At 37.5% G+C, this 12,615-nt stretch overlaps 1 protein-coding gene across 1 annotated transcript in view; it reads left to right on the top strand.

Moving 5' to 3' along the window:
- LOC150082522 (uncharacterized) overlaps positions 1–12,615 on the top strand; it is a 33,211-nt gene that overhangs the window by 9,844 nt on the left and 10,752 nt on the right. The window contains exons 2-5 of the mRNA XM_090378661.1: positions 1,317–1,544; positions 1,670–1,758; positions 11,240–11,328; positions 11,508–11,546. Coding sequence (XP_090234787.1) covers positions 1,317–1,544; positions 1,670–1,758; positions 11,240–11,328; positions 11,508–11,546 — 445 coding nt within the window. The remainder of the gene's footprint in view (positions 1–1,316; positions 1,545–1,669; positions 1,759–11,239; positions 11,329–11,507; positions 11,547–12,615) is intronic.

The following is a 12,615-nucleotide window of genomic DNA, read 5'->3' as shown; positions in this document are numbered from 1 at the left end:
ATATCATTTCGCAGTGATATTGACTGAAGGGTGGAGGTGGCGGACTGCTGCAGTTTTGTTGAATTCTCCAACTTCAGGTGAAGACTGCGACCCAAAATTCATCCAACGAAACGTTTTATATCCTTCCCGTTTTTTGAAGATTCTCTGTCAATGATTTGAATACTATATAGGATTGCGACTGCATATGAACATTAATTACAGAGTATCTTCTGGATAAGAATGGTTTGGAAATCAGCTTCAGAAACTTTGCTGGAAGTAAGCGCGAATAGTGCCAATTCTTTATCCTCAGTCTGTTATTTTCCTTTAGGCTCAAGCATAGCGGTATGATTCCTGATCACCTTGCTGTCACGGTCACTACACCTGTGTTTAATAATCCGGTACTTTAATGGCTGGCTAGTATACTTTTTGTAAAAAGCAAACATTTGTGTGTATTGCTGAAAGTACCGACTCATGCATTGCTTCATATAAGCGTTAGCAAGTATTTTTGAATTTCATATCATCCCTGCACAATGCAATTATAAGGTGCACGATGGTCAATGTCAAGTTGTAGAAGAAATTCTCCTTCTTGCTAAATTGAAAAGAAATTATTCTTTGCAAATTGGTGGGGTGGTGCTTATGTCCTCATGTAGCAATGGTACTATCACGTTATCGAAACATTTATTTCATGCTTTCGAAAAGATTAATTCTGATTGTTACTTCTTAGACCAAGGTTATCGATGACTTCCTTTTTAACTCGATTGGGCATTTCAGTTTCTCAGTATCGTACAGCTTTTGGTAGTTGTTAAAGTCGGAGCATTATAGTTTAATTCTGGCGTTTCCCAAAGTTCTTCAATGTTTTTATGAATGACATCAACTGGAGAAATCCAGAATCCAACAGAAACTTTGCCCATTAGCCAAACTTTTTTAATGTAATATCAAAGTTTTATTGTCGTATATTACTGCAGATTCATCTTTATTACTTCATTATCAATAATTTATTGTTAAATCACCATAAGGATGCAACCTAATTCATCATTGCTTCTTATTCACCCCAGTGAACTCGAGCGTTGTCTATCATATGATACTTTTGCGTTTTTAAGTTCATAAATAATCTCATTGCTTCAGCCTATTTACAAAATTTGGTTTCGCTAGTGAGATATACCAAATTGCGTAAGATTTTCTCTTCGGGGGAACATAATCCAGTCCAGTCCAGTCTGTACAAAATGATATTTTCCTAATTAGCAAAAAAATGCCAATCATGAGAGGTGTCTTAAAGTATCTCCTGTATTTTAAATTGCATTTAGCTTTCCATCTTGTTTTTACTTTTTATTTTCTAGATTTGGGATGAAGAACTTGCCAAAACTGCTGCCGACTGGTCTGAAGTCTGTGTTATGAAACATGGCATGAAGCCCAACAAATACCCGAAACCCATAGGTCAGAACCTGTACATGGGTTGGGATTATTCGGGAACTCGAGCCATGTTTTTATGGAATGACGAATACAAATACTACGAAATGAGGACGAATGAATGCGTTCCAGGAAAGATGTGTGGCCACTACACGCAGGTATTCATAGAAATTCTAATTGCCAATTATTTTCCAGACCCTATTTTCAGTCTGTGTTATTAGACTGATATAGTTAGCTGAAATTTTTAAAATTGCTAAGGAAATTTCTGTTTCTATCACCACAGCTAGCTTGGCATGAGTCTACAAAATTAGGTTGTGCATCCAGACAGTGTGCGTTAAAGAAATTCTTCGTCGTCTGCCATTATTACCCAGCGTAAGTAAGGAAAATAATAAAGTTACACCTGAATCTTAATTAAAATATACTTTAATTTTTAAAATTTTAATAAATAAATTGAAAATGTATTGAATCTCCGTCTTTCTCACACCGAACGGAAATGACCTGAGTTCGAGTCCCTTCGATGTCGTGACGAATTTTTATGGGCCTGTTTCACAACACGACTGAGTCAGTAGGTGTCAGGCAAAGGTAGCATGGTTTTTTTCTCCCGGAAACTCGGGTTTTTCATTAGGCAAACAGAAAATCGACCATAGAACCCATGCAATTTACAAACACGGAGCAATATGGCCTTAGTTGCTGATGCTCTTAAAAGACCCTACTACAACAACTGCTGTAAGTGATTTCATTGTCATTTATGATTGGTAGGTGTTAAAGCCGAACTTATCTGAGTCGTAAAGCGCGAGGACGCAGAAGCATATGTATTTCAGTGGATCAAGTCAATGACATGCCTGATAAATATTTTAACGAGTGCATATATCATCGAAATGAATAATTGTGATCTCCTTTTCCTTCTGATAGAAAATTTCCAACACAATCAGAGGGGCACAATCACTAACTTTAAGAAGAAATTTCATGGTTACAGTGAGTGGCCATGTTAATACGTACGTCTACCTAACAGCAAGTAGGTCCTTTTTAGCCCTAAAAACAGACTGGATTCCTAATCGCAAGGACTGAATGAGGTGTCAAAAGTGGGCCAACGGATGCTGCTTAAAGATGACTCACTGTTTCATGCAGATGTTACAAACTGGTACTTCGTTTCAAAATTTCTTGTGATAAATGAATAATATCGGTACATCGTTTCAAAATTTTTTGAGATAAAAGATCTTAAATACCACGTTAGTATTTTCGATATACCACAAATCAGAGAGCTGCCACAAGATGATAAAATATCACAACATCTCTGGCTCAGGGAGAAGTCGTTAGCCTTCAAGTGATTTATAACCAAAAGCCTCGGGATTTGAAGTTGAAACTTAGTGGCCATCCGATATCCAAAAAACTCCAGTCAATCTTATTGACTGGAGTTTGGATTCAGATAATGAGAATATATTCTTCAAAAGAGCAGTTGCACATTTTTTAAAAATGTGGTGGTGCTAGAATATGATTCTGTCAAGAACGCTTCGTTCATCAGATCAGACAAAACGACATCCTGATATATCCCTTCTTAGTTACAGTAACAGTTTTGATTACTCCATTAACTCTCTTCCTTTCAAATGTTTCCACAAGAGAAACTAAGAGCTTTAGTGGAGCATGGGCCATAGCTCTGTCATTCTTTCTCTTCTACCGATTGTCGCTGGACGCCTATCAACAGATTTAATACGTTCTTCAGTTGTTACAGCTGTTAAACAGCTGGTACAATATAAGATTGATTGATCATTAAAGATTGATAATAGTGCAGCAATTTAACCTTTATTTACTCCACAGCTCTGCATCCAGACCACTTTGTTTCTCGTAGGTCAGTGTCAGGATGCCTATCCCCTCTCTATTCATTCAATCTGTCACTCGCACACTGATTTATTTAACAGCGCTCCTAAGTAAAATTTTCACTTTCGGGTTGTTGCAAGGTGATTAGTTGATATAAACATCGAAAAGTTAAATTCATCATGGGAAATTATTTTCTTCTCACCCTTTACAATATTTGTGCATAGTTTTATTACCAAAATCTTATAGTGAAGTTAGCTGTCATTTATTTTTAGACATTCATTCTTGAGAGATACTGTACAGATTATATTTTTTAAATGTTTTTTTTTTTAATTTTGCTCTTTAATTCACTCTCTCTCTCGGATGTTGTCAATGAATCGAGACTTTTATGGGCTTTTTTCATTCTGTGGCCGAATTAGTCGGTCTCAGGCGCAGATACATTTGGGCAGATGAAAGTATATTCCGAGTGGCCTACTGTGACTTTTTTGTGTGTCTCGCTCTCTCTCTTTTATCGTGTTCTTTTTCCCCTCTTTGATTTTATCTTTAATTAAGGAGTGTTGGTAAAACTACGTTCATTGAGAATATCTTTTTGATAAATATTGTAGTGTTCTTCTTGTTTTTTATCTCCTTTTGTCTCTCCAGATTTTGTTCATAGGTTCTTGGAATTGCTTCCCTTTATTTCCTGTTTTCGCCTAGTTCTAACTCGAATCTAAAATTGTTTGCTATTTTTATAGTCTTAACTGCAAACGTTCTAGCATATGGAGTGAGTTTAACATGTGTTTCCATGTACTGTTTCTTTCCTTTTGACTATTCGATTTCCTTACTGGTATAGATGCGAATCTGCCTCTTTTGGTCGGTTTGTCTGTTCTGGAAGATGAAACCATGCAACTCTCGCCCACAACCGACTTACTCGGCCACGTTTTAAAAAAGCCCATAAAAATTCCTCTTGTCCTTGACGGGATTCGAACCCAAGACTTTTGCAACGGGTGGACGGTGATTATAACATCGACACCGTCGAGGGTTATTCTGCCTCAAAAAATCATCCAGACGTTGGCTGTCCTGAAATTGAAACAAAATACAGAACTATTGAAAACAGGCTATTTCTATATGGTTAACCGATCTGCAAGTTGTAACAGGGTGCGCGACTTTTTTTACGAGGTCAGACAGAGATTGTGTTGTTTAATAATTGATGGATGTTTTATTCTATTTTTATTTGTATTTTAAAATATATTCGTTTTCCTGTTTTGTTCCCTAGCTTTTGAGCAACTTCGTGTTGAGACAGCATCAAATGTTTAAGTATCTATAATGTTAAAACTAATCTGCCACATAAAAGCATCGTACTTCTCGTATTGTGGAAAAAAAATCTCAACAGTTGCCTCACTGTTGCATTCCAAATAAACAGCGCCTCATCATTAAGAGAAGTATACCGTTAAAATATTTATTTTCAGTGTGTCAAGGAATTCACTGAAAATGAATGCTTGTGAGATTTAGATATTGCTGAAGCACCATGGATTGGAAAGATACTCTTTCTACGTGTTTTCAAAGATTTCGGAGGGTCATATACGAGTATATGAGATATGAAATCATTTTACATTGTTTTTATACGCAGGTTAATCGAAAAAAAAAAAAACCATCGAGACTGAATTCATGACAAAACTCTCAGCGTGGGACGATACATCGATGACAGTTGCCCAACACGAAGGACAACTACACTCATTGACCAAAAAATTAGAAACCAGTGTCTAGTAATTCATTATCTGATAGGGACAACTTTTGCCCAAATTCTTGTTTTTTTTTTTTTTTAATCTATACCAAGACGAGGCCACACACGTCTTGGTATAGATTCCACTAGATGTCTGAGGGAGTATAGCTCCACATTTGCCTATTCTTCCATCAGAATATTTATCAGCTGTTGTATTGTAGTCGATAGAGAACTGCAAAGCACAACTGCCTTTTCCAACACAAGATTTTGTCTCAGACACTCTCAAATGAATTCAGATCTGGAGAATTAGGCGGAAATGGTAGATGTCAGAAATCTTGGAAATGTTACTCGAACCATTCAGAAAAAGTTTTTGCACGGCGGATAGTTTCGTCGTCCTCTTGAAATCTTGAAAGAATCCATTTCAGTGCGAGTAAAAATGAAGCATTGCAGAATGAAGTTGGTCCGATACGACAGAAAGCCAATACGTACCAACAGAATATACCATGATACCACCTCCAACAGTTGGATAAATGGCTTCATGAGGTTTACGCCACACTTTCACTCAATCATTGGTTCTAAAAAAGTGTAAATCGAGATTCATCCCACCAGATGATTTTTTTTACACTCTTCCGAAATCCAGTCTCGGCGTTTTTTTTTTTTTTTTTTTTTTTTTTATTGTTAGGGCGACTCGTAGAACGTTAGTTCAAATCCGCCTCGTATTACTGTAGGTTTTAACAGACCCTATAAACTAAGCCAGACTTGGAGTAGTATGATGTGTTGTTGTGATGTGCTGGCCTCTTAGCTACCTAGAAGCAACGATCGCCGGGAAGGCTGCTTCCAGATACTCGTCCACACCCCGGGAAGGTGGGCCAGTTCCAGTAGATGGGACGCCTTAGGTCTCAGTTTATGAGACAGAATGAAAAATAAATAAATAAAACACACTCACAGAACTCTGGGGGCCTGCTCCAGAGTTAAAAAAATAATAATAATAATAATAAAATTAAATTAAATAAATAAATTTTAAAAAAATCTCGCCAACTACAAACTACAAACACCACGTTAATCAGAAATTAACCAAAGTTAAATCAGTTCTTAACTGTGGAAGCATACTTTTTTTTAGACCAAATGCAGCTTTAGCAAAGGTTTGTAACAGCTGAAGTTTATCTCGTTCCATCAAGAGATGAAACTGCTGTCCAGGAATCACATTCACCAGGAGATCATTAATTGTTGATCGCGCACTATCATAAATATTACATTCACATAAAATGTGAAACCAATTTTCCTTGGCTCCACAAAAACACAATTCAGTATTTGTTAATCCTAGGGCAAATAGTTTCTCATTCAATGAGCCATGGCGTGTTATTATATATAGCAACTACAATCCAGGCGTAAACCATTCAGCTACCCTTTTATCTAGGAGAAACGTCACCTTAGGAAGAAATAGCTTTGTCACCCTTCCCGCAGTTCCAGTGTCCCATCTCGTTTGCCATAGGTTAATTATCTCCTTTATAAACCGCTTCTGTTTCCTTTTAATATCTGCCTGAGTATCAATTGTAATGTTATGAAACGTAGCGGAAATATTCTTCTTAATCTGATAACATAGTCCTCGTTATATCATGAACAAATCCAAAGGAATAGCCCCGGCCAACACATGAAGTATTGCAGTAGATTGCGGTCCTACACACTCTCAACATGCTGAGAAGCATTGATCTTTGTATATAGTTGAGTTTTGCTTTAAACCTCACCAACACAGCACGATGGAACCAAGAACCTGTTGCATACGTTGTCATGAAGAGAAATACCCTTATAATATAATGAGAGATTCTTGCGGGATAAACCCCAGTCAGACTTAGAAACACGAATAACAGCAGCAGAGAACTTTTTCACTTTAGCTCCTAAATATGTTAGATGTGGAAAAAAATGAGAGTTTATAATCTATTACTATTCCTAGATATGGTAGCTGAATACCATTTAACTTTATTTGTGGAGGTCGATCAGGGTCCAATTTGCTTTTAAAAAGCAACATTTTAGATTTATATGGATTAATAGTTAACTTATAGTTTTGTGCCCAGAGATGCAAATCAGTCAATACAATGTCAGCATTATGTTCAAGACTACTCCTCGAACTCCCAGCCACTATAATTGTTAAATCATCGGCAAAGGCTATTGTCCTACAGTTGGAAAAAGAGTGAGCTAACCAATTTTGAAGGACTGACAAAGGTTCAGTCTTAGGTCCTTTCCATATGAAAGGACCTAAGACTGAACCTTTGGGACAACCACGAAAAACCTGCTTTTTAATATAAAAGGTTTTAGATTTAACAATTACGTATCTGTCACAAAAATAACTTCCAAACAATTTATATAATTCTTGAGAACATCCAACTATCCTCAACTGAGCAAGAGCAGTCTCCCACCATACTGAGTTAAAGGCTACTATTAACTATTATATTTAGGCCACCCGAATAATTAAATTCATCTGTGTCTTATGTCTGTTAATTGCATATGTTCTATGGTCGATTTGTCTGTTTTCTGGACGAAAAACCCCAGTTTCTGGGGGGAACCTTGCTATCTACGCATGGGACCGACTAACTCAGCCACGGAGTGAAAAAAGCCCATTAAAGTTCCTCGCGTCATCGACGGGATTCGAACGCGGGCCTTTTCCACCCGGTGTGGTGAGGACGTTGACGTCAGTTAAAGGCTCCCTGAAAATCCACAAAAATGATTAATTCATACTTTGAAGCAGAACTCCCGATGTGTGTTCGAAGGTCCACTAAAGCATCCTCCGCTGACTTTCCAGATGTAAATTCATCTTGTTTATTTGAAATCATTCCACTATGCTCTATTAAATGCGTAATGCGCAGAACCATCAACCTTTCCAGTAACTTGCCAAGGATAGCTAGAAGGGCTATTGGCCAGTAGGATCCAGGATCTGAGAGGGGCTTACCAGGCTTTTTGATTAGCTTCAATAAAGCTACCTTCCAATCTGGTGGAAAATATCCTTCTGCAAGACATTTGTTATATAGTAGTAGTAGTAACAACTGCGGAAACGATTTATAAACCGTGGTATAAATTCATTCTCTATCAAATCATACCCTGGACATTTCTTAAAATTTAATTTTCCAATTACACATGCTAATTCATTAAGTGTAAATGGCTCCGTAGTTATCTGAGTTACATGTAAAGAATTTTCTCTTCTCATCGAAGTTTGATTTGCCATATCTTCCAAGGAATCATCTTGTGGGAATCGTTTATCAATTATATCTTCAATGGAATCCATCCATCCTATTGTTTCTGTGGAACTTGTACACACAGTATTAAAAACATCCGAATTGCGTCGCTTGTCTCTTGTAATTTTATACAACAGACCCCATGGATTCGAATTCCCCAACTCTTGGACGAATAATTTCCATGTTACCTTCTTACGAATTGCTATTGTTCTTCTGTAATCATTTTTCAGTGCTATATACTCTTGATGTAATCTAGCAAACTTAGACCACTTGCAGAGCCAGAACATAATGGCCGAACAGCAGAAAGGATGCAAGCGGCTGAGCAAAGGATGCAAGGAGCAATTAACCAAAGATACCGCGGTTATAGAGCAAGCCTACAAGGACCGCAACATGTACACAGCCTATATCGATTACCGCAAGGCCTTCGACTCCGTGCCTCATAGCTGACTAATAGAGGCGCTGAACATTTACAAAGTCAATCCGATAGTAACAAACTTTCTAGGAGCAACAATGGCGAAATGGAGTACCACCATTAAGGTCGAGAACATCACAACCAGGCAAATCCCCATCAGGAAAGGAATCGTTCAGGAAAATGCCCTGAGCGCACTGTGGTTCTGTTTAGCACTTAACCCTCTAACCACAATGCTCAACAGCAGCAAGTACGGATATAACCTCAAAGAAGGAAGGAAGAACCTGTACTACCTCACCCACCTGATATACATGGATGACGTCAAGCTCTAATCGGGAACCGAGAAGCAACTCCAGCAACTACTCCAGATCACCGAAGAATTCAGCAATGATATTAGGATGGAATTTGGTCTAGACAAATGCCAGACCCACGGATTGCACCAGGGAAAATTAGTCATCCGAAACTACCAGCTGCAGACTGGTAAAGAGATTGAAGCCATGGCAGAGGGAGAGGCCTATAAATACTTGGGGATGATGCAGGCTCAGCAGTTACAGCACAAGGAATTTAAAGCCTGCCTGACTGAAAAATGCCATCAGAAAACTCAGAAGCCTGCTGAAAGCAAAGCTGAACGGAGGGAACACAGTTAAAACCATAAACACCTATGCAGTCCCAGTGCTAACATACTCCTTCGGGTCGTAGATTGGACTAACACCGAGCTGGAGAATATCATGTACCCCTACCCGACGTCAGCCTTGGAGAGACTGGAAAAGGACTGACAATTTCTCGAAAAGAAAGAGGAAGAGGCCTGATAGGCCTCATCGAGCAACAGAAAACAGCGATTGCTAACCTGAAGGATTACTTCCAGAAACACACAGCAGCACTCCACCAGGACATAAGGAAGACAGACAAGCGGTATACCCCCCCCCACTCAAACTAAGCGAGGAGTCCCTTCCCAACCAGGAGGCACAAACGAAGCTAGAAAGATGGGCAGAGAAGACACTCCACGGCAGACACTACAGTGATCTCCATCAAGATCACATAGATAAAATTTCTTCCAATGCATGGCTCACGGGGTATGAGGTATATTGAGGGTCTAGCGGCTCCTGGCATTTCTCCCATCTCCGCGAATGTTCTATGTGTCGGTGACAATACCCTGTCAAAGCCAGAGATTTAGAAGTGTGTGGGTCATAAATAGTGTTATATGTTGTGCCCATTGTTTATCCGGCTTATTGGCCGCCAGGCCCCTAATGGGACCCGAGGTTGCCCATACCTCGCTACGTGGAGGCTAGCTGGGTGTTACCAGTGAGTCAATTGTACTCTGGCAGGTCCTGTCACTTACTTTCCTGGGAGTTTAGTGACTAGGACCTAAAATAAAATTGGGACGAGCGCGGTTGATTTTAGTTACATTAAAGTTCAGTTACATTAATTTTAGTTACATTAAAGTTCAGTTACATTAATTTTAGTTACATTAAAGTTCATTACATTGTTCAGTTACATTAAAGCGCTAATATGGGGTTTGACGCTGAAGCATGGCTCACGAGTGGGACGCTCTTCCCTGAGACAAGGATTCATGCTCCCCATCTAAGACCAGGTAATCAACACCAGAAACTATAGAAAATACATCGCCAAGGAGCCCGGAATGTCCGATGACACATGCCGACGATGCCACTTAGCCTCAGAAACGATCAAAGACATCACCGCGGGATGCAAGGTGATCACCAAGACTGAGTACACTCACAGATACGACCAGGTAGCCAGGATAATACATCAGAAACTACCAAGGAAATACCAGTTGACCGAAGAAAGTGTATCGTACTACAAGTACGAACCCCAGGCAGTACTAGAGACCCCAACCCACGAGCTGTACTGGGACCGCGCCATAATAACGGATAAGACAATCCCGCACAACAGACCGGACATAACACGTGTGGACAAGAAGGAAAAGGCTACCTATCCGATTGACATAGCGGTACCCAACACTGGCAACCTGCAGAAAACCCATGTGGAAAAAATCAGGAAGTATACGAACCTAAGACAGGAGATCAAGGAGATGTGGCATATGCAACAAGTAAAGACCATCCCGATCATCGTGTCAACCACGGTTATGGTGTCATAGACCCTACATAACAGCGTAGCAGCAATAGGTCTCCTAGCGAACACCTACAGTGAACTCCAGAAAGTCGCAATCCTGAACACCTGTAGGATAATCAGAGAGTTCCTCGACGAACAGTAACACCAGACATAAAAACAACCACCCTGTGTACTTGGTAGCAATACCTGTAGATGGAACCCCCAATCAAGAAGAAATAATAAAAGCACAATAATAATGATAATAATGGTCAAAATCTAGAAATCTTGACTTCATGGAAAACCACCACGTGACGTCATTATCCAGTTATATAAATAAACATTTCTTATGGTACACATTAGACTATTCGAGGTGACAGTTTAAGATTTAGAAGCTTATCAGCCAAGTCCATTCTGTTATCCTACATGCGACAGATATGGCTCCCTGTGACTTTGTTCTGTTAGGCGAAGTTAAAACGCATCCAATTCTGTATTGAAAATATAATAACTAATAAACAGGTGTTGTAATAGTAGCTAAATAATTTTCAGTAATATTTTGATAAGGAATTCAACTATATCAATAATAAATATTATTTTTATTAAACCTAATGCTATTCATATGCTTGTTTTTCATAGTGGAAATGTCCAAGGCATGAAAATGTATACAATTGGAAAACCCTGTTCTCAGTGTTCGTCCAGTGGACTATGTAACGAAAACCTTTGCGGTAAGTAAATCCCTTTAATATTAGAGGGAAAATATCTAAATAAAATAGATCTGGACAGAAATATTTAAGCAGTACTATTTGACCTACTAATGTCTTTCCTAATTATTTTTCTATTCTGCTAATATTTTTAGTAAATATTTAATGAATTCATTAATTAATAAATGTATTTAATATTTCAGTTAACAAGGAAGTATGCAACAGCAATGGATTGAAATGCGGTACGTATTCTGTTTTTTTATTAATTTTATTAACATTTATTTATACTATTCACAATATATAAATAGATAAAATAATTACATTTTCAAAATATTTTTAATTTTCGTAACGAACAATTTTACGTAGATGGCGTTTAGGTAGCAATTATCGATCTTAATGAGATTAAAAATCAAAGATTTTAATTATTTGATTTATTAATTTGATTAATTGATAATTAATTATTGAAGAGTGATTATTTAATTTGATTAATTGAATAAACAAATTTAATAAATACACGCACTGCTCGTGCGTGTGTTTATTAAATATCAGTGTTTCTCCAAAAAAGGGAAGTTTTTTTTGAAAAAAAGGAGTACAAGACACCTTGCCATTGAAGATAAGGAGAAAAGGAAGCGAAATACCGAACCATTGTGTAAAAAGGATGTTATATATCTGTACCAGGAAGTAGGAAGTGCAGCTTAACATTTTTTTTTTCATATTTTAATCAGGCTAAACAGTGTTTTGCAGTTCTTAAAATCGAAGCAGTTATTCTTGTATTTTAAGGAATGTATCAATGCGCCTGACGTCACTACAGTAATGTCATTAATGAATATTCAGGATGTCACTGAATTTCATTTTTGTAATGAATAAAATATTTATATATAAATATATTTTTAAGTTGGATTATATAGAAATAAGAGAGTGTATTATATTTTTTCTATTGATAAAAATTTTATTTTTATCAATACAAATTGATTTCACTAAGTTATTCTTAACATATACTGTAAATATAAAAAAAAAATAAATAATAATAAATGATTCTTAAATACAATTTCGTTTTTCCTATTCGCAAAAACAGCGAAATAGGGAGAAAATTATTATATACTTTATACTTTAAGTTAGTACGAAAAAAGTACGAGAAGCATTGCAGGATCATCTAGACAATACTCCAGTAATAATTCAGACACGGCATGGGTCTCTTAAGGGAAAAATTTGTCTGGACACTATAATATAGTCAAAATGGAACTGGATGCAAAAAATAATTTTATTTTATCATATAATTGATACTGTTGCACATGGAAGACTACTATACAA

This window comes from Mastigoproctus giganteus, chromosome 7, assembly GCF_048544385.1.
Source record: "Mastigoproctus giganteus isolate SK-2022 chromosome 7, ASM4854438v1, whole genome shotgun sequence".
NCBI lineage: Eukaryota > Metazoa > Arthropoda > Arachnida > Uropygi > Thelyphonidae > Mastigoproctus > Mastigoproctus giganteus.
The sequence above is the reverse complement of the archived record's forward strand: the minus strand, read 5'-3'. Positions and strand labels throughout refer to the sequence as shown.